This window comes from Biomphalaria glabrata, chromosome 12 (assembly GCF_947242115.1).
Source record: "Biomphalaria glabrata chromosome 12, xgBioGlab47.1, whole genome shotgun sequence".
NCBI classification, from domain to species: domain Eukaryota; kingdom Metazoa; phylum Mollusca; class Gastropoda; family Planorbidae; genus Biomphalaria; species Biomphalaria glabrata.
This window is the reverse complement of record NC_074722.1, coordinates 9,692,075-9,718,232: the sequence shown is the minus strand read 5'-3', so window position 1 is coordinate 9,718,232 and position 26,158 is coordinate 9,692,075. Positions and strand designations below refer to the sequence as shown.

At 36.0% G+C, this 26,158-nt stretch overlaps 1 protein-coding gene across 8 annotated transcripts in view; it reads left to right on the top strand.

Annotated features, from left to right (window-relative positions):
* LOC106070298 (unconventional myosin-XVIIIa-like) overlaps positions 1 to 26,158 on the top strand; it is an 86,900-nt gene that overhangs the window by 27,997 nt on the left and 32,745 nt on the right. For all 8 annotated transcript variants that reach the window (XM_056005196.1, XM_056005195.1, XM_056005198.1 and 5 more), the window contains 22 exons: positions 7,934 to 8,125; positions 9,386 to 9,562; positions 12,531 to 12,738; positions 13,266 to 13,408; positions 13,556 to 13,656; positions 14,997 to 15,057; positions 15,610 to 15,754; positions 16,288 to 16,429; positions 16,647 to 16,778; positions 17,277 to 17,475; positions 17,753 to 17,839; positions 18,869 to 19,016; positions 20,053 to 20,212; positions 20,537 to 20,717; positions 21,297 to 21,483; positions 21,960 to 22,060; positions 22,358 to 22,423; positions 22,558 to 22,686; positions 22,766 to 22,909; positions 23,367 to 23,456; positions 24,238 to 24,357; positions 25,119 to 25,233. In XM_056005196.1, coding sequence (XP_055861171.1) covers positions 7,934 to 8,125; positions 9,386 to 9,562; positions 12,531 to 12,738; positions 13,266 to 13,408; positions 13,556 to 13,656; positions 14,997 to 15,057; positions 15,610 to 15,754; positions 16,288 to 16,429; positions 16,647 to 16,778; positions 17,277 to 17,475; positions 17,753 to 17,839; positions 18,869 to 19,016; positions 20,053 to 20,212; positions 20,537 to 20,717; positions 21,297 to 21,483; positions 21,960 to 22,060; positions 22,358 to 22,423; positions 22,558 to 22,686; positions 22,766 to 22,909; positions 23,367 to 23,456; positions 24,238 to 24,357; positions 25,119 to 25,233 — 3,028 coding nt within the window. The remainder of the gene's footprint in view (positions 1 to 7,933; positions 8,126 to 9,385; positions 9,563 to 12,530; positions 12,739 to 13,265; positions 13,409 to 13,555; positions 13,657 to 14,996; positions 15,058 to 15,609; positions 15,755 to 16,287; positions 16,430 to 16,646; positions 16,779 to 17,276; positions 17,476 to 17,752; positions 17,840 to 18,868; positions 19,017 to 20,052; positions 20,213 to 20,536; positions 20,718 to 21,296; positions 21,484 to 21,959; positions 22,061 to 22,357; positions 22,424 to 22,557; positions 22,687 to 22,765; positions 22,910 to 23,366; positions 23,457 to 24,237; positions 24,358 to 25,118; positions 25,234 to 26,158) is intronic.

The window sequence follows — 26,158 nt, the reverse complement described above, 5'->3', positions numbered from 1 at the left end:
CCCCTTTCTCTAGACACACACTACCTGGGTTTATTGAGACTGTGACATTCCATAATTTCTAGATACTTTTGAAAAACAAAAAACAAATGTTGCACGCATGATACACTGTTTAGGTATCTATTGGAAAGAGTAAACAATCAGGTTATCTTTCAGGACATTTTAAGTGCAGCTATCACAGTTGTTGGACTAGGTGTATAGTATCAAGGCAGATATATTTTAAGTGCAGCTATCACACTTGTTGGACTAGGTGTATAGTATCAAGGCAGATATATTTTCTACGAAGGTGCCACATTGTAGGTAGCAATAAAATATCATTAGATCTATATATCATCTGATCGACCCGGAAGTGTTTGGTGAAAAATCGTTAAGTTACTGTTCTAGTGTCTCAGTCCAGTGGGCATGCAGGCGTGACGTGTCAATATGGGCACGTGAAATCCCCGAGACCTCTTCAGCTGCCGTGTAATTTTGTCTCGCTTCCACCGTCTTGGAGAACACAACATGCTGGTGTTCGCACAAATATAGAAGCACCCCTCGTTTAGTGGAACCCTCTTTATATTGCGAAGTAGCGAGCCTGTACATTAAGAATCACCCCGCATTTAGTGGAACTGATTCACAGTCTCCGAATTGGGAGTAGCGAGACTGTCGTAAATTATTTTTTTTAAAATTATTTTCTGATGCGTATTACTTTACTTTAATTACAAATGAGTTGTCTTAATTATGTCCTACACCACTAGATCTTCGCCCGCTGTGCTGTGTCGGTCTTTGGTTTGGATTCTCTGTGCCCTTGGGAAACATGCTTCTTGTACTCCTCAGAGCAAAGATTTCCACATTGTTGTAAACACACAACTAAAACGTGTGTAATGAACTACAGATGGTCCAGAATTGCGATGTTTGCTATTTGCACGACTTTCTTGGATGTAAGACTAACGGCTGTACTGTTTAGTGTTTAGCCACTTCACTGGCTTGGTTTTCTCAACTAGATCTTGTTTTTTTTTCTTTCCTAAATATTTCATTTGTTGTGTGGCCGCTTGACTTCCGAACCTAGGGGTCACAAGACACCCTCGTTAACCGTGGGCCACAGAAACAGACTACCTTTACATCATCTGCCCTATAGATCGTTAGGTCTGGAAGGGATACTTAACTTTATTGTGTTAAAAACTAGATTTTGAATCACTGAACTATTCTGTAGCTAGGTCTATAGATCAGTCCAACATAGGTAGAGAACAGTAGGAGGTAAATGTGCTCTTCAAGCGGATGTTATGTACTCACACACACACGCACACACACACAGACACGCACGACAAACACCTGACATGTAAACTTGTCTTTCAGAGTCATTAAATCAATTTAACTGCACTAGAGTAGATGTCAGATCTGATTCTCTTCTTCTGCGTTGTAAAATGTGTATGTATGTGCTGTGCTGTTGTTTTTAACCCCCCCCCCCCCCAGGCGTCTATTAGGATGTTTGGCGTAAACAGAGCCATCCTTGTTTTTGTAACTTGTAGTCTCAAGTCTGTCTATTATATTAACACGTTCATTCACAGAGGCTAATCGTAAATGATTAGGGCTTCCCATCTTTATAGATTTCTCCCACAACTGGACACCTCAGCAGGTTCCTGTGACCTGACGACCACATCGATTTGGCTGGAGAACACGGGAAGTCAATACCTTGGTCTGACGTTCGGCTCATGTTGCGTAACTCCGCCCCTTCCGTAATCGCCTTACAGTTTTTGGCTTTGGCTTCCGTGATGCTAATATGTTATTTGCGACATGGGCATGACATTGGTGTCAGAGGTAGAGTTTTCATACAATCTATGCAATCACAAGTCTTTTTTTTTTTTTTTGGACGCTTGAAAAACTGTGTGCGCGTGTGTGTGTGTTTGGGGGGGGTTGACTTACTTGATTTAGTCCTTTCGACTCCCATTGTAGTATAAGGGCGCATCAGTACTTCGCCATCGGACCCCTCAGGTGGGTGTCCATCCTGCCATCTTTACTTCTTGGTCTACTGATCTCCTCAATGTTTGGTTTCTCTTCCCCTCTGGGTTCCAGTCTAGAACATGTCTTGACATTTTATCTGATGTCAAACACTACAAAGATTTATGGCAAACTTTACCTGGGGATTGTGTATTGTTATCTTATTTATAGTTCGTCCATCGCGGTTCGATGATGACCACTTTGTCATCCAGGGGGCTAAGAGCTTGGCACTGGGGTTTTGTGCCTCCTCATGTGGCTGGTGAGACCTATGTGAGCCCGGAATGTTCGGCTGCACACTGGGCAGGTTATTCCAGCTGGAGCTAGTGTCGTTTGCCTTGCTTTTCTTCTCTGGCGTTTTTCTTCTGCCAGCGTTGTTCTCTTTTCCTCAGCAACCTGTGCGCCAGTTTTCACAGCGCGACGCCATGATGCTCTGTCATGTGCCTCTGTCTCCCAGGTGCTTGGGTCTATGCTGAACGCCTTCAGAGAAGCTTTGAGGGTGTCCCTGAAGCGTTTTCTTTGACTGCCTTGCGAGCGCTTTTCTTCGCCTAGTTGGCCATACAAGATTGTTATCTTAGGTAAGAGAGGAATGGAGAAAGACGCCCGACAGATCATGTGTGTTGCCCCAAAGGTTCAACCGACTAAGGGATAGGTGAAGGAGAAAAGTGTGTGTGTGTGTCTGTGGTTTAAAATTGCATAATTTCAAAATGTCAGCAACTTACAATCATGACTTTGTTATATTACTTCATATGGGCCTTTTTACAAAGCTTATATCGACTCACTCTGTCTGTCTGTCTGTCTGTCTTGTAAAAGGTTTGAACATATTTTTTTTTATCCCATGTCCCATTCTCGGATCAATTTGAAACTTTTTGCACAATTATTCATTAGACGTGACAAAACATGAATCAATAATGATAATAAAAAGCACCATTAGTTTGGTGATTAGTTATTTTGTTGATATCAAAATAAGGGGAATAAATGCTATTTAATGAAAAATGTGGATGTATATATGGATACATATAACATTTTAACGAGTTTTTTTATTTTTTTTTAAGTTTGCAAAGCTTAAATCAAGTCACTCTGTCTGTCTGTCTGGTAAAATGTTTGTACACGCTATTTTTTCCACACCCAATCTTGAATAAAGTTAAAATTTGGCACACTTATTTCTTGTACCTGACAAAAAAAGGTTAATTAACTCTTGGTATATTGGTAAAAAATTGTATTTGACAGATGTGCTGGTTTAAGTTGAATTAATCCCTTGAGTAGGCTTGAGCCTTGAGTTCGAATTCAAGTCGTTCAACTTTTTTTTTAAAAATGCATTTCAAAAGCGATCACGATAACATTCACTAGATATCCCTTTCTCCCAACTGGTCTAAACAAGTGCTATGATCATAGAGCATCGAGAAAGCTAAAAGCATGAAAATACGCTACATAAAAACAATTGCTAAAAATAATTTGAATCGCACAGATTTATTATTGTTAGTCATGGTCATATTATTGTTATTCTAGATCTATAACTGATTTAATTGCATGACTGGTCCAAACTAATTGATACAATTACACTTAATATAAGCTTTTTTTTTAAAGTATTTTTTTTTTAAATTTATTTTCATAAAGATTACGTTTTGAAAATGTAGGCTTAAAGCTTACTTTAGGGGACTTAATGATATCTAAATGACTTTTCCTTCACTAAAAGCTTGAGATAAAATCATGTGTTAAGTTTTAGTGATGCAATGCAAGACTCTTTTTTTTTTCACAGCTATTATGGCTTTTGGATTAGAATTTGTGGGTTTAGAGCTAGGTATAGGGAAGTACTTCACAGTAGAAGGGATTCAAGTTAGCCCAACTGGGGATGGGCTAATGCGATTTCATTTTGCTGGCACTCAAATAGTTTTTACTGGGTGACCATTGACGATGTCTCCAAATGCAGCCCAACCATTCCATTACAGTTGACATGTTTTACCAAAACAAACATAACTGCACCCCCCCTTTACACACACATAGCTTGCTCGTGGCTTTGCATCGGTGTACCCTGCATCTGTGTACCCTGCATCTGTGTACCCTGCATCTGTGTACCCTGCAGCTGTGTACCCTAGAACTAGGAGACTACTGTTAATGAAATAGTTTGTGTCGTGTGTAACGTTGTGCTGCTGATGTGGACCACTAGAGAGAAATGTGCTCACTCGGCGTTACTGTTGTTGTAGCGTTTTGTCATGTTCTTACCTGCATAGGAGCATACAGGACGAGATAATACAATCACATTTGTATGACATTAAGTTATGGGTCAACCGAGTGCGGAAATGTGGGGTACTATTGGAAGCTGCATTTGTATTGTCTTGTATAGTGAAACAACTCACAACAGTAGGAAATACAAGCTTCATACCCCCCCCCCATTTTGTAAAAATTGCATTATGTTTTGTTATTGACAATCTACCTTTTTATTATATCGAATATTTTTTGCAGGATCTGTTTCCCCACTCTCTCCATCTTGCGTTCTCTTCTTCCTCTTTCTCCCTCTCTACTCTCTCTCTCTCTTTTTCTATCACCTTCTCTGTTTTTCTCTCTCTCTCTCTGTTTTTTCCCGCAGCCTCTCTTTCAATTACCCCCTCCTTGAATAAAACAAAACATTTGATATTTGAGTCAAGAGAACTATCTTCACTCTCTTTCTCTTTCCTTTCTAATGTCTAACAAACAAGGTGTGTCAAGAAAAGTATCTTCACTCTCTGGCTCTTTCCTTTCTAATGTCTAACAAACAAGGTGTGTCAAGAAAAGTATCTTCACTCTCTTTCTCTTTCCTTTCTAATGTCTAACAAACAAGGTGTGTCAAGAAAAGTATCTTCACTCTCTTGCTCTTTCCTTTCTAATGTCTAACAAACAAGGTGTGTCAAGAAAAGTATCTTCACTCTCTTTCTCTTTCCTTTCTAATGTCTAACAAACAAGGTGTGTCAAGAAAAGTATCTTCACTCTCTTTCTCTTTCCTTTCTAATGTCTAACAAACAAGGTGTGTCAAGAAAAGTATCTTCACTCTCTGGCTCTTTCCTTTCTAATGTCTAACAAACAAGGTGTGTGTCAAGAAAAGTATCTTCACTCTCTCTTTCCTTTCTAATGTCTAACAAACAAGGTGTGTGTCAAGAAAAGTATCTTCACTCTCTGGCTCTTTCCTTTCTAATGTCTAACAAACAAGGTGTGTGTCAAGAAAAGTATCTTCACTCTCTGGCTCTTTCCTTTCTAATGTCTAACAAACAAGGTGTGTGTCAAGAAAAGTATCTTCACTTTCTTTCTCTTTCCTTTCTAATGTCTAACAAACAAGGTGTGTCAAGAAAAGTATCTTCACTCTCTTTCTCTTTCCTTTCTAATGTCTAACAAACAAGGTGTGTGTCAAGAAAAGTATCTTCACTCTCTTTCTCTTTCCTTTCTAATGTCTAACAAACAAGGTGTGTCAAGAAAAGTATCTTCACTCTCTTTCTCTTTCCTTTCTAATGTCTAACAAACAAGGTGTGTGTCAAGAAAAGTATCTTCACTCTCTGGCTCTCCTTTGTAATGTCTAACAAACAAGGTGTGTCAAGAAAAGTATCTTCACTCTCTTTCTCTTTCCTTTGTAATGTCTAACAAACAAGGTGTGTCAAGAAAAGTATCTTCACTCTCTGGCTCTTTCCTTTCTAATGTCTAACAAACAAGGTGTGTCAAGAAAAGTATCTTCACTCTCTTTCTCTTTCCTTTCTAATGTCTAACAAACAAGGTGTGTCAAGAAAAGTATCTTCACTCTCTTTCTCTTTCCTTTCTAATGTCTAACAAACAAGGTGTGTCAAGAAAAGTATCTTCACTCTCTTTCTCTTTCCTTTCTAATGTCTAACAAACAAGGTGTGTCAAGAAAAGTATCTTCACTCTCTGGCTCTTTCCTATTTCCTATCTTCTTGACTTCCTTGACTTTTCACTCCCACTGGAGCCTAGGGCGCAACAGTATTTCGCCATCGGTCTCTGTTCTGGGCCATTCCCCTCAAGTCTCCTGCCATCTTAGCTTCTTGTTAAAACCAATCTCCTCCATGTTTGCTTTGGTCTCCCCAACCTTTCTCTTCCTCTTGGCAGTTCCAGTCTAAGGCCTGTCTTGCAATGTTGTCTGCTGTTCTTATCCGAGCTGCCTTTAGTTAAGAAGTTTTGCCTCACCGTGGAACATATCCTCATTGGTTGCCCCAGATACCAGGATGTCAGGGAGAAGTTTTTTTTTAGAACACACACCTTAAAAACACTATTCGACAATGTCGACCCTGGGAAGGTACTGGGCTTTGTCCGGGAGGTGGGGTTGTCTACGAAAATCTGATTTTTGAATTATGAACATATAATATTTACATAAGATTTTTACCAACTATTAAATTTTTACTACCTTTACTATTTTAACTGTGAATAGACCTTGTTTTTAATGATTTAACTGTATAGAATTTAGCTCTTGTTATGTAAAGGGAGAGTGATCCGTAAAGGATTACGGGCACGACATGGTCTAATCTAAATTGTGCCGATGTGTATAAACTCAAAACTCAACTCAACTCCATCTTATGGAAAATTTGTGATTTAATATCATTAAATAGATTTGTAATCTATTTATTTTATGTATTGCAAATATTTTATCAGAAGCACATTAAATTAAAATTATACGATACTAGCATTACCCCCCCCCCCCCCTCTGTAATTAAATGCATTGTAAATTTAAAATGTTCTTTGGCATTACCTGTCTTCTATATACTGATACTGATCATGTGATTTTTTAAAATCTAACCGGCCTTTGGACTGCTCAACTCCAAACCCTTGAGTTAGTAATCTTTTCTTAAATAAATCCTTCTTTGTTGGAACACTCCATTAGTCCAAATCTCTTTATGTTATATCGTTTCTGATGCCTTTTCATTGTCAATGCACCTTCTGGTGTTCCCTTAAAACGTGTATGATATTTGTTAACCTTACGCTGGGCTGGATTTAAGGAAGGAAGGTGGGGCTGAGGCCCCCCCCACAATAGAAAAAAAATGCATATTTCGACACATTTGCATTTATTTATCATAACATTTTTTACACTTTTTTTAGCATTTTTACAGAAAATAATTAGTAACACTGTCATGGTTGAAAAGTGTCTGCTTATAGTGTGCTCATATATTTGTAATACACTCCAGACATTGCCTAAACCCTAAAAATTTCCTTTTTTTTTTGTTGCTAAAATATGCAGATTTCATTTTTTAAACAAAGGAAAATTAAATTTAATGTACAAGTTATCTAATTCTTTTATAATTTGTCAAGCTTTTAGATATTAGTATTATTATTTAAAGTATATTTTTATTGAAGTTTTTGAAGAAGTGTAGGGGATTCCACATACTTAAATCCGGCCCTGACCTTACATTTATACTCCACTTCCACATATATTCATCTACTCTTTAAATCACAAACTTGTTTCATAAAATGGACAGTTCTTTTTACAGCTGTGCTTTACAATGCTTTTACCTGAGCCTAAAGCCTCATTCTTGAAATGAAACTCTAATACAGGCAGCAATATTACTTAGACAATGTCCAATCTCAGGAAGAATATCTTAAGGTCATCATTAAATTTTTAAAAAAGTATTAATGCTTTAGCTCAGGGGTTCTCAACCTTGGAGCGCGACGCCCTTGAGGGTCGAATGATTATTTGCAAGGGGTCCCCTAAGATCATTGAAAATATGGATTTGGATGTTACCTAGGCTACGTCATGCTTTTTTTAAAAATAGTATCATAAGTATGCAACATAAAAATGGTAAATAAGAAATAGAATAGTAATTAGTGAACTGTTTTATAACATGAAAATCAGTCAGTTACTTAGGCTTATGATTTTTACGGTTAGAGGTCGCCACATACTGGAGAATCGTATGAAGGGTTGCCGACCTAAAAAGGTTGAGAACCGCTGCTTTAGTATGTCCTGTTGTCATATTGTCTTGTTATTTCTCACCAGGCTAAGTCTGAAGATGATGTCAAGTCGGAGAAAGAGTGGCTGGAGACAGAGAAAGTCTGGCTACTACACAGGGGTGGCTTTTCCGAAGTGTTCCTCCTTAAGTCAGAGAGCACCGCACTGGCCGAGGGTCGAGTGAGGGTCAAACTCGAGTCAGGGGACATAATTGAAGTTGATGAGGATGACATTGAAAAGGTCAGTATAGAAGCACAAAGTGACATTAACATTTGTAACCCCAATAAATTCCACAAGACGATGTGGCTAGTCACTAGAGTTGGTTGGATGCAGGAGTGCCCTAAGAATCTTGAATTTCTAAATCCCAATCTTCATCCATTGATTGCATGATCTGAAAAGGGCACATGGTATTTTGAGGGTAATTCATTAACTGAACCATTTCCTTTTTTTTTTTTTTTCTCTAATTGTTTTCTGGTACTTTTGATTTATCTTAGCTTAAGATCAGTGCCTGATTTAGACTTGAAAAAGCTCTATGCTATTTGAGATATTGTGCCCTTTATAAGTCCAGATATTATATGTCATTTCTAAATATTTCTTGGGGCACTATGCTGTAGTTTTTGCTGCCTTTAAGTAAATCCGGCTCTGCTTAAGATTGTCAGAATAAAAAATCCTAGAGTAAATCCTGATTCATTAGATTGGTTGTCTTTTGTTTTCATCCACTTGATGGATCTATGGACTTCAACTTCCTGTGCCTAAGACACCAATTATTGTTTAGCTTGAGGCACCAATGTTGTCAGAAAGTGTACACTCAGAGAGCTGACAACAGTAACAATAGGTTGCCATTTGTGATGTGTATTATTTGACAAACAACTGGATATATGGAAGAGCTTTGGTAATCAGTCTGGATAGAAAATCTGTCAAGATTGGAATCTTTATTGACAAAAGAAGGAATTTTTATTATTACTAACATTATTTTGCATTCTAGTCATCCTGTCTTAGTATAATTTATGTTTGAAATATACCCAGCCATTCTACATTTGTACAATTTATGTTTGAAATATACCCAGCCATTCTGCATTAGTACGATTTATGTTTAAAATATACCCATCCATTCTGCATTAGTAGAATTTTATTTTTTTATGTTTGTATACTGGACATACTACATTAGCAAAAGTAAGTTCCCCTTAGACCTTTGGATCTCTGGGGCAGATGATGTAAAATCACCTGTTTCTATGACTGACAGTTAACAGAGTATCATGTGGACAATGATCAACCACTTTTACTTTCCCCAACTAATGCCAGTTACCCATTGGAATTAGGTGGACTTCCTTAAAATTAAGAATATCAGCCTTCACCAGGATATGAACCAGAGACCGCTCAATTCGGAAGCACATTACCACTTAGCCACCACAAATCAACTGTATTACTTTGATGAATGTTATATGTTTCTGTAGAAGTTAAGCAAAAACAAATTTTGATAGTTTTTTTGTTTGTTCCTAGGCCAATCCACCGCAGTTTGACAGAGCAGAAGACCTGTCAGTACTGAGGTACTTGAATGAGTCCAGTGCCTTGCATACTTTGAGACAACGCTACGCTGTCAATCTCATCCACACATACGCTGGTCCTCATCTTGTGGTGGTCAATCCCATACAACAGCTGCCCATCTATGTAGACAAGGTATGTGCTTCTCTAGCTTGTGTGTATGTGGATAACTTTACTGGACACAGCATGGCTACAAATGAGTCAGTGTAGTTAGTTTCAGTCATAATGTTAAATTACATTGAACAGTGTTGTCATTCCATTAGTTTGTCTTTGTGACCAAGTTTAATAAGAGCAATGTGTGACGATCACTTTTACCTACCAATTCTACTTTCTTCTACTAATATTAAATACAAGTTTCAATGAAACTCATTCAGAAAACAGCCATGGGATTGGGCTCTCAGTAGATGAACAAATAAACAGTTTTGTACTCAATACACACGCAAACTGACATTGATTTATGGGTTGGGGTGGAAAGGAGGTGGTTGTACTGTGTAGACAATCACTGGAATAGAACATAATCTCTCCTGTCAAGACAAGTATTACTGGTTGTCAGAAATTATTTGTTGCTATTTTCATGTCATTGTTAAAAACATATTTGATCCGTTTTAAGACAGTATTTCAGAATGTGAAGCATGTTTTAAGGCCATTTTTTTTTAAAGACCAATGAGCCTATTGAAATGTGTATTTAAAAAAAATGTTATCTTATTCATAGTACAAGTCTGCCTCTTTAAAAATAAAATGGGGGATATTTGCTTTTAAATAATTGTAAATTAAAACCAAAAAGTTTTTTTTGGTTTCAATCTTCAACAGATTAAAATGAAAATAGTCCCCTCCCACAATAGAGTACACATGCAGACACTTCTTTGCCAAAATAAATTTGCTTTGCCATCCAATGAAACATTTGAAGATCTGTGTCCCAACCCTTACAGTTGCCTTGACTCCTGCACTGCTGCCAGACTGTGCCCCAGTTGGAACTTTTTCATATGTTCTCTTTATATTTTCCCCTGACTCATCTTAAATTTTGTTTCCATTCCGCGAGTCCTTTATGTTGACATTAGTATTTCAAAAACAACAGCTGGAAATTAAAACAATATTTAGCTCGGATACAAGAAGAAAAAATAGAGAGAATGAGAGGGTGTCCAGAGAGAATGAGAGGGTGTCCAGAGAGAAGGAGAGGGTGTCCAGAGAGAAGGAGAGGGTGTCCAGAGAGAAGGAAAGGGTGTTCAGAGAGAATGAGAGGGTGTCCAGAGAGAAGGAGAGGGTGTCCAGAGAGAAGGAGAGGGTGTCCAGAGAGAAGGAGAGGGTGTCCAGAGAGAAGGAGAGGGTGTCCAGAGAGAAGGAGAGGGTGTCCAGAGAGGAGAGGGTGTCCAGAGAGAATGAGAGGGTGTCCAAATTTGAAAATCCCTCTGAGCCCCACATACAAGTGTCCCAAATTTTATTTTTTACATTCAATATTAATCAATGCCATGTGATCTTGCTATTCATGTTGTTATGTAAATTAGTGACCAATTTGCATGTATTCCACACATTAGACTTGTCTATTTATTAAGTACATTATCTCATGTTATGATGTCGATTATCAAAATACAGGGGGCTAAAGAGGCTAAGGCTCCTCATCCCCGAATCCCCCAAAACTGCTATAGACTGTTTATTATAGAATTTCAATTCCAAACAATGTCAAAAACACTAAATTAAAAGACCACTGTTGCCCACTATACAATTAAAATGTGCTAAAAACAAAAGAGTTTAACAATTGAATTTACAGTGTTAAAAATTACACAAAATTTATCATATACCTTCTAAATTAGTTATCTAGTCAACACTTCCTGTACTCTGTAAACCAAACACACCAAATAGCTAGATATTTATAGTTATCCACATTAGATGAAAATCTCCAATTACATTTTAAAAAACTGGATGGGTTAACCTAACCACTAAGACTTTGGAGAAGAATTATCAGGGGGCCTGTTCGAAATATTACTGGAGACATGGAAAGGGCAACAACTTTGGAATGTCTTTATAAAAAAAAAAGGTCATGACTGTCTTCGGAATGATGTGGGTGTGGCTAACTAACCAAATAAATAAACTCTTCTTCCATTTGCTTGGAGTAGTTCAGACCACTGGTTCTCAACTTTTTAGTTAAAATTCATGGCAGCACAAATATGCTATGAGATGAGACTCTTAATTAGGGGGGAAAAACAACAACATTCTCATGGTAGTACCATGGTATAAGAATAGAAAGATGGCCTCATGAATTGGTAACTAGTGAAGACATTGTAGATTATAGTGATCTCCCTTAATATTTACAAACTTTGATAAACATATTTCAATAACTATGATAAACATATAACTCAAATAATATATCTTAAGTATCATATCATCCCTTTTAATTATTTTATAGATCTATATTTATACTCTTCATAGAAATACAATGAAGATAGTATTTATGTTGAACGTTTTGCACTATAATCAATATTATATTTATTATATGTATGACTTGTCATGGGTCCAAAGATTAAGGAGAAATGCAGTATTTTATGTAAATTTAGCCTGAGTGGAATTAGCCAATTATCACTTTAAAATATTCTGTGCTTGCTAGAGGTCTTTCATTATTTTATATTTACATAGTATTAAATATAATATAGTATCATATAATAAATTTGCCTGCAATTATTTTATTATTTAGCGCATAATGTTTTGCATCAAGTTTTATATATCATAATACTCATTTATATATATAAATACTGTGCTTTTTTTGTGACAGTACGCACCAGTACAGCATACTGGCACCTTTTTCAATGTGGGGAAAAATTATTACTTTTCTAGTATTTTTAACGTTTATTATTATTTTATTAGTAGTTAAAAGTATGGCAATCCATCTCTGAGTACCGGCACTTACTTTGTTACAAAAAAAGGACTATATATATAGACTCCTTTACAATGAAAGTCTAATTCATTCCCATAGGCTCTAAATTTATTTCCTTATTTTGTGTTTTAAGATGTAGTTTATATGCCATTACTGTTGTGATAAAAGAATATGTTAATTTTGAAATTTTAAAGTTAATATACTTCTAACTATAGTGAATCTTTGTTGCCTTGTTAGATCATCCAACTTCTGAAAGGCTGTAAACAAGAAGATATGCCTCCGCATGTGTTTTCCATGGCACAAATGGTCTACAGAGATATGCTGAACACCAGGAAGGACCAGTCCTTGGTTCTGTTGGGCAGGAGTGGCAGCGGCAAGACCACCAATGCCCAGCACGTGATGCAGTACCTGATCACTGCCACAGGAAACAACAGTGTCTTCACAGGTAGCTTTGTAGTTCCTTTAAGAAAAAGAAGAAAGTATTCACGTGGGATCAAGTGTTGGTTTTGAGTTTTATTTAGTTACTTGTTCCAACCCAGCAATATAGATATAAATCTATCAAAGAGGAATGAACATTTTAGGGACATCCCAAAGTTATCAAGTTGTCTGGGGGAATGTAAAGATGAAATATGAAAGCTAATTACATAGTAATATCATAATAAGTTCTTTTCATAAATTAGCAAAACCATAAACTTGGTGAGTATTAAGTGACTTTGTTCTGTTTTTTGAATGCCTTTAAAAATATGGTCTTTTATGTTCAGATTTTTCTTGGCCCAATTATGGCCCGGACAGTTGACATTGTATTTTTACTTTTTCAAAATGTATTTTTCTATCAAGTGACCAGTTTTGTTTCTTTTTTATATTAAAAAAAAATACATGGCTATTTCCTTTTTAGAATTTTTGTTAAGATTTAGGAGCACTTTTTTGTGGTCAGACTTCAATTTACCTTCTTTTTTTTTTCTCTATTTCTAGTGGACAAGCTTGCCTCTGTGTACACATTGCTTCATGCCTTTGGCAACAGCCGAACAGCTCTGAATGTTAATGCCAGCAGATTCACCCAGATATTTACTGTCGATTTTGACCATTCTGGCCAGATTGGCTCTGCATCTGTACAGGTAGCAATAAACAAGAAATAATTCCAGAATGATGTTAAGTATAAAAAAACAAATAGATATACAGATTGTTCAGCAAGATGTGTTTGTCTGTACTTGACATTGAATGTCTGTATGAAAACATGCTATGTTCTATTTCTGTTTCCTCAGGCCTTGATGTTTGAAAAGTCTCGGGTAGTCCGACGTCCAGAGGGTGAACCCACATTCAGTATATTTTATCAACTTCTGGCTGGAGCTGATAGCAACCTCAGGTACACTGACTGGTCACTTCATTAGTCAATCTTAGTGTAAATATTAGGGCGGCAGTTAACAAACTTTTTTTTTGTGATAATCAGACTTGTGTTCGGTACTTGAACACTATTAAAATATTTCAACCAAAATATACTTATTTTAAATAGTTTCTCACAAGGGGTGAACAACTATGAAACTTGTAGTGTGTTAAGTAGAGATAGAAAAGAAACATCAAATTCTTTTCATTCCCCTAACTGATAATAAATATTATAATAATACATGAAGAATCAATGGATCAGCACTCTTCCAAATGTAAAAAAAATATGCCTACTACAAGCTATCCTGACAACACCAGCATATAATTTTTTACTTCCAAACTGGACCTAGCAGAATGAAGCAACACATGTTCTGGTATCTGAAAATTGAGAGTAGTGAAATTAGCCCTTGTGAAGTGTCACTAGAGAATGCTGACCATGTCTTTCAAAGCTGCATACTCTTTCGACTAGCTGATATGGAAACTCCTGTGCAGTTTTATCTCAGATATTGGACTAAGTATTAACATTAAAATGGGAATGATGAAGAAGAAAATAACTAGAATAATATATAACTTTGTGCTGTACTATTAAAAAAAAATCTTTATTGTTGACAGAGTTTCACGGAAATTTTAGTATCAGAAGTCCTTCTGTCTACACATTAAGAATTAGTTTTTCTATCCCCAATTGGTTTTAGCAATTTTTTTCCCCATTGGAACTGGAAATCAAGTTTCTAAAAATAATTGTAACATTGTGACTAGATCAATACAAAATTCCAAGATTCAAGTCACCAAAGTTTACTTTTCTTCATCATGCTGTGTAAAAGGGTGGGCTGTAAAGTAGCACTGGGAGCTCAGGAGACATCCAGCCAAATCCATAACTCATGCTCTAAATCTAAATATTCTTACTACACAGCTAATATAAGACCATTTTCAGTATAAAAAAGTTGTTGTGTTTTTAGCAACAGGTTCATTTCTAAGTTGTTGTTTTTTTTTCGTTTACAAAATTTGATTTTAGAATGACACTAATGGTCCCATATGTAGGCTTTTTGTAGCATGTAGATGGCATATTTGGCTTGCACTTTTTGTTTTAACTAAATGTAGAAGTTGCTGATTTCTTTGTAGTCATGTTTGTCTTCCATATTCCATTTTTACCAAGCTTATATAATTGTAAAGAAGTTATAAGGTATTTCTCCCAAAACATATGTTGTGTTTTGTAGTTGTAGTTAAACTTTGTATGAAGTTTTCTGGTTATCAAAGGAATGAATACAAGCTTATTACTGCATCCTGCAGTATCCTACTTTTTTAAAATGTTTTTTTGTTTCCCAGGACTGAACTTCAACTCCAGACACTGAATGAAAGCAACTTATTCATGACAGCCCCACAGAAGGTGAACCATTCAGCAATTCACTTAACTAGAACATAGAACTCTAGGATACTTTAGCTGTACATGAAGTATATCCTTATGAAATCTGGGCTCTATGAAATCTAATGTCCATGCATGAAATATAGGCTTTATGGTAATCTAAACTCCATGCTTAAAATAATTGACCTGAGTTATAAGTTACAGATGAGGTGTGGTGGCTAAGTGGTGAAGCGCTTATCTTCCGATTTGGGGGTCCTGGGTTTGTATTCTAGTGAAGACTGGGATTTTCAATTTCAGGATCTTTTTGGGTGCCTGTGAGTACACCCAGCTCTATAATCTTCTGAATATTAAACAGGAAAAAAATTCTGATGAAAATTAAAAAAAAATGATTACCTGACATTATTGGAAAAGTATTTATAAGTTACAGGCATGAACTCCTTAAACTATTCTGTCATCCAATAGCAAGTGTCATTTGTGTATTTCATACCATGCTTATAGCTCAGTTAATGGTAATATTAACTGAACAGACACTAGAAGTGATGTGTTAAGAAGTTTCTGTTTGTCTTCTTTGTCCAGCCTGAAGACAAGCAAAGGTCAGCAGAAGCTTGGCTCAAGGTCCAGCAATCATTTGATAATCTGAGTTTTACTTCTGATGAGGTCAAGGCTATACTGTTAGTGCTGGCAGCTATTTATCATTTAGGCAATGCTGGAGCCACGAAAGGTATTTAAAAAAAAGATTTTAGATGCATTGTTTTAAAGTTTAAAAGATAAAACAAATTATCTTTAGAAATTGTACAAACTCTATAATATTTGTACAAGTAGATGAGTGGTTTGAAAGATTGTCTACCAATAAAAAAAATTTTCAAAGCCTGTTTGGGACTGATATTTTTATCTTGGGATTTTAGAATGTTTTAAATTCTGTCCAGTTTATAAATGGAACCTATTGGGGAGTAGTGACTTTTGGTCATTTTGCTGGACACATAACTCATATACAAATTTTGGCCTTTAAATTGTACCTGTACAGTCCTTCTATCAGAGAAGCTTTGTTTACTTATTTTCACATCCAATTTTGGGATTTTATTTTTCTAGCTATTATTCTAGTTTTAAAAATTTGCCTTCATTTTTTTTTTTTCATTATTTAAAACTAAAACAAACAATTTATTTGTAAGAAATGTTTGCCACTATTAACCTTTGTACACGTTTTTGGTTATGATGTTATTATCAAGAACTTTAATGTCATGTTTTCAAAACTAGGTCTCAACAATAAGCCCCAGTTTGCTAAACCAGCAGCATCACAAAAGGCAGCCTCTTTGCTGGGGACGACAGTGGAAGAACTGAGTAAATCAATCTTCACCACAGGAGGCTCCTCAACTTTGAACCGCAGTGCATCTCTGAGGTATACAGTCATTTCATTCACTTGTTTATGTCTGAGTGTTTGCATTGAGAAATGAAGGAGTAGCAAGCCATTGAGTTAATGCAATCATTTCATGTACATATTTCTAAGTCTATTTTTTTTGCACTGAGCATGGAGAGTTCCAGTCCAAGATACAAGTAACATGGTTGGTCATTATGCTAGTCACATGACATCTTTGTTTTTGTTTTATGATCTGCAGAGTGTCGAATGCCATGGAAAGACCTGCCTACCTGCCGTCTGAAAGTGGCTCAACCCCACAAGAATGTCTGGAAGCTTTTGTCATTGGACTTTATTCTGATGTGTTTAATGCTATAGTCAGTCTGATTAACAGGTGAATCCATTGGCTTTTTTTATATCATATTCTTTAATCTTTTAGCAGGTCTGCTGTTCAGAGTTGATCTGAAGATAAACAGAAAAAAAAACTTCATTTGTTGTGGTTGTGATTTTACTTGAGTGATATTTAGGGGAAAAAAAGTGGGAGGGTAGGTTGATAAGATGATAAGAGTAGAAGGCATAGAAGAAGCTCGATGATCATGAGCCTCCCCCTCCACAAACCAATATGGTTGAAAATATATTTTGAACAGCAACAGATTGGCCAGGTTTCAGCAACACTAAGTGGTAACGAAATTGTAAAAAAATCCAGAAGCTATATTTTGTGATAGAGTAAATGTGAATGATCCCAGTGCTAATAAATGAACAACCTGGAGTAAATTGTGTGGGAAAAAAGTATGTTCTTTGAATTCAAAAGTTGTGAGAAGCTCATTGATATTGAGTACTGTCTAAAATGTTCTATTACTAAGTCAACAATGTTTCCTGTTGTCTTGGGCAGGTCCCTGTCATCCAATGTGCGTTCTAACAACTCTATAACTCTAGTGGATACTCCTGGATTCCAGAGCCCAGTCTCAAGTGGGCAGGGCCGGACTGCAGGGGCTACTTTTGAAGACCTTTGCCACAACTACACTCAGGAGAGACTCCAGGCCTTCTTCCATGAGCTGACCTTGGCAACGCCTCAGGAAAGGTACAGAGAGGTTAGTGATTGCATTTAATCCTCAATAGTTTTTGGTAAATTGCTCTTAGATTCCTAGCTGCAAGTTTGGATAAATTTTAAAAGTACTATATTTTTTTAGAATATTGAGATTGACCACACAAAAAAATACAATGATGTTATTAGTGATTCTCTACATGGTTAAAAAAAAAAAGTAATTTTCACCCTTTGATTTTTTAATCACCTAACATTTCAATTTAGAAACTTAGCAAGTATTAATTTCTGTCAGAATGTTTTGATTAAATCATTTTAATTCCCAGGAAGACATAGAGTTGGATTTTGAAATCACAGCCTCCAACCAATCTCAGATTGTAAATCTCTTGGATAGACCACCACCACAAAACCTGGTGAGGAAACGTTTTTAGTTCCTTTAAAACTAATAAAATTGAGAGATACTGCTAAGTATTTTTGTAATTTGTACTGTCTCTTCTTCTGCTAACAATAAACTGGAGTATTTTCAACTTAGTGTCAACATTTAGTCAACCATACAATCTTCCAGGATCATTATTTAATTTCATTATTATTCTTATTACATGTGACTTGACAAAATCTTTTTGACTCCAAGTGGAGCATAGGGCCACAGCAGTACTTAGCCATCATATAATTCTCCTCAGTTGGATTCATGTCTATCCTGGCACCATTGCTTCATATCCTCCATGTTTGCTTTGGTCTCCCATCTCTTCATTTCCCCTGCAGATCATTACTTGTACCATTTGCTAAATATTTAGGGTTAGCATTGTTATGGGAATTATTCTCATTTTCACATGTGATCACATCAGCATATGAAATACCTGTTTTATATGAGCTTCATGTCCATGAAACAACTGATTACCAATTAGAGTTGAATAGTAAACTATGTTTTAAGCAGATTTAAATATACCATTATAATAACTTGTTATGACATGATTAGGATTTAGTTATTTGTTTCGGGAATAAGGGGAAAGTTTTACTTAGCGACAAGTGACGTGACAGATCTTTAAAAAACAAGAACGCTCTAAGTGACGCTAAAGAGAAGACGCTTCGTGTAGAGCAGTAGAATAGATATACGGATTTACGGACATAGCTGACATCGGACGATTCCCTTCTTGATGATTAAATATATTTGTAGAACAACATCAGCGTCGACTACATATTTGATTGTTTCGGCATTTCGCCGGTGTTACTGAAGTATTTTGAGTTCAGTGTTATTTCCTGTCAGAAGTAGATCTACACTAGTTATATTTCCAAGAATCAACACCGCGCGGAAGCCTTAACAAACTATTGCTTCAAAAAGAGTTAACATCTTTCAGTACATACGCCTTTAAGGACAGAATTTCTTAAGGTTGAAACAGATTGATCAGTATTTTGTTTGTATATTTTTTTCACTTTGCTTCTAGATTCGAACTCCCTCCTCATCAGATGTAAAGAATCAAGACAAGAAAGGTTTATTATGGATCTTGGATGAGGAGGCAGTGTTTCCTGGTGCCACTGAGGACAGTTTTATGGAGAGGCTGTTACAGCAGCACTGTGAACAGCCACTTAGAAGTAAGTTTGAGGCAGTCGCATGACAAGTTTCATTTCATCAGTGCATGTTGACATTTTCAAAGACACTCCAAGACATCTCAAAACATCAAAGAAAATACATGTCATTTCTCTGTCCTTCAAGACTTATGTACTATCTTAACTTCAACAGTTGTCATTAATTTTTTAAAAACTTGATTCTTATTTAAGTAAAAAAAAAAAAGAATTTGTGATCTATGGTGGCTCATCTCATTGGCCAATTGTTAATGAGGGTGTCATGTGGACTCAAAATGACATAACGCCTTTACATACATAACATTTTGTTGCATAGCTATTAATGTTTGGTGGACTGTGGAGGCATTGTAATTTTCCTGAAGTCAGCATGGTGGCTGAGTGGTCAAGTGTTTGGCCTCTATACCAAGGAGTCTTGAGTTTCAATCTCAGGGAAGAAATTGTATATATATATATATTGTTATAGTTTGAAAGAATGGCCATGCATCAAGTAAAATGTTATAGATATATATATATATATTGTTATTTTTTGAAAGAATGGCCATGCTTCAAGTAAAATACAGTTTATTATCCCTCTACTTTAATAGAATATGTTTTATTCTTTTCTAAACCAAATTTTTTTTTTTTAAATCAAAAACTAGTTCACTACATGTGGTTAGTCCAAGCTGGAAATGAAGATTTTACTTTTTATGGTTACTTTTACTATAGTAAGGTAACTGTTCAATTTCTCCAGGGGAACTATTTGGATGTATTCTTTCTCTAGTATCAAATATTTATTTCATATTGTTATGATCCTCTCGCTATCAGGCCTTGGGCTAACACTTCTCAAATCAACTTATCTTCCTCAAGAACTGGTCAAGAGTTTGAAAATAATGTGCTGGTTTAATAACAAAATAGACTATACAATTAGCAACACACACATATATATATATATATATATATATATATATATATATATATATAAATATATAACCTGTGTTGAGAGTTACTTATGAAGCACTGAGATTATTTGAGATTCTTCATCATGCTCACCACATTATTATTTCAGAAGACAGTCTGTTGCGTAAAGGCTCATTGGGCCATACTTTTATACTAAACCATAATAATGGAACCACACCCGTCCAGTACAACGCCCAGGGCTGGCTGAAGGCCTGCAGAGAGAACCCTACCACTAGGAATGCCAGCCTGGTGCTTCAGGACTCCAAAAAGTAAGTGATCAGAATATATTCTGTTTAAATATTACTGTAGAGTTTATAAAGAATGAGCTTTAAGGGAAGTCAGTCTGCAAGTGTCTTGTTGATACATTACGGCATTAATTATTAAAACATAAATAGAAATCATTTTTTATGAACATTTATTCGGAGTGACCTGATTTATTGTTTAATTTTTATTATATAATGGGAAAAATTTAGAGGTTGACTAGAGAGTGATACTATATCAATTATTTTTTTAAAATTTTCACAGACAATTAAAGTTGGCTTTTGATTCAATTATTTATGACTAATGCAGTATTGATTGTGTTTGTGTTGTAGGCCCAACATTGCTCAGTTGTTCACCAGCACAAAAGGGCAAACTACAGGCATTGTCAGTGGTTCTGTGGTTGGTATGGAAGGCTCCACATCCCTCAGGAGGGTAGGCAGCATGAGGAGGACTTTTGTTGGACAAGCTGGGCTGAAGAAAAAGTCTGTTTGCTTGCAAGTGAAATTTAATGTGGTGAGTAACTGAACATAAAGCCTTGTAAAATTAATTGATTTGTTGTATTTAATTCATTTCTTTTGTTAATATCATTTGATCCAAAATGGCACATTGCATGATGTGTCTGTTGGGAACTTATATACATGATTATAGCTGCGGCCACTGATGTGACTATTGAATAATTGAATACACAAACCTGAATTGTAAAATTAATATGCACACAGAATACATCTGATGTAATGTCACAGTATACATGAATTAAAATAACAAATCCTTAGAAATAGGAATTTATAATTGACTGTCAAGTTTAGATCTAGAAAATCCAGATTCTACTGTGTTAAAAAAACCTCATCATTTTTAGCTCACTTGGAATTATGAGATATTTTTAGCTTTCCAGTCTCAGAAAAACTGAGAAAAACCTCTTACCAGTCACTTGCTAGTTGGACAAATAGTGCACTGATTTCAAAAGTGATTTGATAGCTCTTAAATAAAGTCTGTCCAGGTGATTATGTAAAGCAAATATTGCAACAGAAAAATTCATGTTTGCTTTTTTTTGTTTTTTTTTCATTATATTATTTAATTATTCTTAAATTGTAGGACTCAATAGTGGATATATTAAAGAAGACAAATGTTCACTTCATTCACTGCTTGATGGCCCAACACCCAGCTGGACTTGGAGAACAGCACAAGTCTACGCAGGATGACAATATCATGAATGTACCATTGGTCAGAAACCAACTCAGGGGATTCCAGCTGCTGGACGCTGTTAGGTTATACAGACAAGGTTAGCATTGGGCCACACACTCCACTCCACCATTGCTATCTTCTAGCATTAAGTTGCAACATTTTGAATAACAAAAAAGAATAGTTAAATTTTGCTGTTGTCTTATTCTGTGCTGGATATTTCAGTTTTCATTACTTGGTTTTATCTGATGATATAATTTATGGCAAAACTGCACAGACAATCCATCTAGAAGAGTATTAGGTCAACAATAACCACAAGAGTATTTTCTTGTTCCACTTTATATCATGATATTATGTTTTTGATTGTAGTTGTTGTTTTCTAATTACAACCTCAAGCAATGGAAAGTTTGAATGAGCCTAGTGTTAGGGAAGTAGTGCCAACTTTGGTTTTTGGTTGTATGCTAAAAATTGTAAAATTAGAGCATCTATGGCTCTCAACAGAGGTGTTGATTGATTTCATTTTTTTGTAGCTAATCTTATACTGTTGTTTGACGTTGCTTTGGTCTCTCTTCTCAGGCTTCCCAGACTCTATGCACTTCACAGACTTTATCAAGAAGTTTGAGCCCCTGGTGCCAGGATTGAACAAAGGTGGACAGGGAGAAGGGGATGAGAAAATGGTCAGTATCAGCAGCTCATTGGTCAGGACTAGAACTCACAGAATTCAATGTTTTTACTCACTCTCTAGCAACTTTGTTTTTTTAAATGGCTTGTGATTGAACCCTAACACACTGAGCATTCTATAAGCAAATATAATTAACAAACAGTTTTCCAATTCACAATTTTATTGTTAGTCTAGATCTATTAAAAATTAATTACATGATTGATTTTAAATAATTGACGCAATTTCACTCATATTAAGCTTTTTTTTGTTTTTAAAGTTGTTTTTTTTTATATTTGCCTTGTTTTATTTTCAGATGGTCAAATTGATCCTGGACAATCTTGATGTAGACAAACTTAACTATCGTGTTGGTCATAGTAGGGTCAGTTTATTGTTCATTTTTTTTTTAGCTGTTTTTTTTTTTTAGAACACTTGACCATTGTGTTTCTTTGGAAATTTGATTTAGGTTGAAACGTGTACACTGCTTTGAATCAATGTGGTTTGTTATGTTTTCAGGTGTTCTTCCGCCCTGGCTGCTTGGCCCAGTTAGACCTGAACAGGGATGAGAAGTTTATGGGCATAGTGGAGCAGTTCCAGGCTCTTTGCAGGGGATACTTAGCCCGCAAAAAGCTGGACAAGATTAAGGTCAGTTTCCTCCACCTCTTGCCGAATCATCTTTTACTTATCTCCCTGAAGTAAAACATAAATTTTTTTTTCTCAACAGGTTCAACACACAGCCATCCGCTGTATACAGAGGAATGTACGTAGATACATGCATATCAAGGAGTGGGAATGGTGGAGGCTGTACACTAAGGTCAAGCCCATCTTGAATGTTCACAGGACCGAGGAAGAGCTTAAGGAGAAAGAGGTAAGGCTTCATATAAGCTGTGCTGAATGTTCTTAGACTGAGTAGCCAACTCAACCAATATTAGTCTGCCAGATTTTTCTCAATCCTATTTGAAATGTGAAGTTCTTCTGGCTTTCATTTTATTTGGGCCTTTTGCTGAACTCAATCTAGTCTGCAGCCTAAATTAAAAGTTGTGAACTAAAAAACAAATGAAATAGTCTTTAAAGTATTCTTATTATGATATAGCGAGAGTGACAGTATACGTAAAAGTTTAGGTAGTAAAATGTATTCACAGATTCTGTACATTTAATGTTCTCACTAGAAATTTGGTCTCATCTCTCAATAAAAACAAGTGTTTTGTAGATAGTGAATCTCAGTTTAGGATGACCTGTCACTAGGCTTGTCAGTGGTGTCATTAGGTCCTGTCATGTCATGAGTGTTATGATAACCAGAGTTAAATGAGTCCTGGATGTTTCAGGCTGAGATTGAACTTCTCAAGGCTCGAAATGACAAGTTGGAGAAGGAAAGGGCAGAATACAAGACTCAGTGTGACAAGCTGGAGAACAGGGTGAGTCTATTTCTGCTGGTGTGTCTGTTAATGTACATCAAGTTTGACTGTTACAGGTTCATCTGATGTGTCTGGTAATGTTCAAATGTGTCTGTAAATGTGCATCGGTTGCCTCTGTTTATGTGCATCAGGTGTGTCTTAAAAGTTAATTTATATCATGTGTGTCTGTTAATGTACACAAAGTGTCTGTTAATGCACATAAAGTATGTCTTTAAATGTACATCAATTGTTTTTGTTAATAGTTAATGCACATCATGTGTATCTGTTGATGTACATCAGGTGTGTTTGTAAATGTACATCTGGTGTGTCTGTTAATGTACATCAGTTGAATCTGTTTATGTACAGTGGATGTGCATATCTTTTTTAGGCCATGAGACATGTTAATTTATAGAATAAAACTATTTGGTTTTGTGTCTTTATTGTTTTCTGTAAGGATTTTTTTAGGCTTGACTGAAGTTGAGTCAAAACTGTACCCTCACTATTATGAAGGTTTTTGAATCTTTTACTGTGCTAATTCCTATAGTTAAAAATGACCTTGAATGAACTATGAACTCTGTAGCCTTACATACAGGGTATAGGTTGACTCTTAATGTTCTGCTTCCCTCAAGAACATAAACATACTTACTCATTCTAAAACTAACCCCATTGATATTGAACCTGTTAGTTAGTTAGTAGAGGTTTTCTGAAGGAACTTTTCTGCCATCTTTGCATTCTTCAATGTAAGACCTATGTGGCTAGTTTAAAAGTGTTTCATCAGTTTTGTCTAATGCTGATATTTCAGTTGGCTGAGGTGACGGCTGACTTGGCTGAAGAAAACACAACCTCCATTGCTGCTGCAGACATGTTGGAAGCAGAAAGTGCAGAACGTATGAGAATAGAGAAAGAATTCAAGGATTTGCTGGTATGTTAATGTGTAGTTCTTAGAGTTTAAAAGTATTCATTAGAAATTTATCAAGCCTACATTATTACAACTTTGTAAATAGCACCTATTCTTTAAAGCTTTATTTTGGCAGCCTTTATAAATGATGCCTATTTTTCAAAAGTTCCCCTTTCAGACCTTGTGATGTATAGGACAGATGATGTAAATGAGGGTGTCATCTGGCCAGCATAGCTACCAACCACCTTTACTTTTCCCCAACTTTTGCCACTTACCCATTAGAGCTGGGTGGACTCTGAGGTGCCCTAAAGATCCCAAAATTAAAAATCCCAGTCTTCAGCAGGATTCAAACCCAGGACCCCTTATTTGGAAGCCAAGTGCTTTACCATTCAGCCACTGTGCCTCCAATACCATTTCTTTAGTGTTTTATATTGACCACCTAACTTTGTAAATGATACCTATGATGATGATTAGCAGTCTAACTTTGTAAATGATACTTATTCTTTAAAGCATTATATTAGCAGCCTAACTTTGTAAATGATACTTATTCTTTAGAGCATTATATTAAGAGCCTAACTTAGTAAATGATACCTATTCTTTAGAGAATTATATTAGCAGCCTAACCTTCAGAACTTTATTTTCTTGTTTGTATATCTTTAACATTTTTCTAAAATAGCTTTTTGACTCAAAGTATTTAGGATAAAAGCTTTTTCTTATTTTTCTTTCCTCTACTTGACCAGAAAGTGTCCAAAGTTTTCTAAAGATTGTTTTGTGTGTGTCCTCAGGCCAAGTTTACTTCCATCAAACAGAAGAATGAAAAGCTGCAGATGGAGTTGATGCAGACCAGGTTGTGGCAGGCTGAGGCTGTGGAAGAGGAGGAGCATGGGGAGGAAAAGGAAGGTATGTCACACAGTGGAGGGCCATCGAAAAGTAGGAACCATGCTTCCTTTATCTTTCTGCTTGTGCTAGGGAAGTTATACTGCAAGACGTAGTGGAGAGCTTGTGGTTAGGTGTAAGGCCTGGTGAAGCATAAGACCTGCTGTTGTAGGGATCATTTCAGTTTCTTCTTCATTTCAGCAGCTTCTTCTGTATGCCTATACCCACTATGCATTCTCGAAGATCTGGTATTCTTGCCAGTTAGTAAAAACAAAGTATTCTTTGGTGGGCCTTACTTTTGGTAAGACATCCTCTTATCGTCTTCAGTAACCTCATAGTCTTCATTTGATTTCAGGAATTGTTTCCTTGCCTTTTTTTGTAACAATTTTTCAGATCTTTTACTTTTCTCCAGTTCATGTTCATGTTTTACAGAGATTTTAACTTATGTACAAAGACCAAGGAATCAGTTTTATATGTAATTAGACCTACATTTTTTTTTTCTTGTCACTCCTGAGGGCCTGAATATATTTCCATGGGTCTACTACTTACAGACATCCAATTACTATAATTATTTTTTTTTTTTTCTGGAAGCTGCCTGGTCATGCGGTTGTCTTGATGGTCTGGAGCTCATACCCTGCCCACCCCCATCCTGTATTGTCCTGTGGAAGGTTTGGACTAGGAAGTAGATTATCTTCAATTCTGAAGGAACATTTGAAACATGAAAAACATTTTACAAATAAACATTTCTTCTTAGTTCTTGTACAAACAACTTAAATCTGAGTATTGTCTTTTTGTCCTGTTTTTCTGTGTCATTACTGGATGAAACTATCTGAATGTTGCTGTGAACTTCAGAAACAAACAGAAAATGTACTTTGTGGACCATATTGATGATCATATTATTACTAAATGAAGATCATTAGGATTTGTTAGGCCTTAGGAAGCAAGAGCT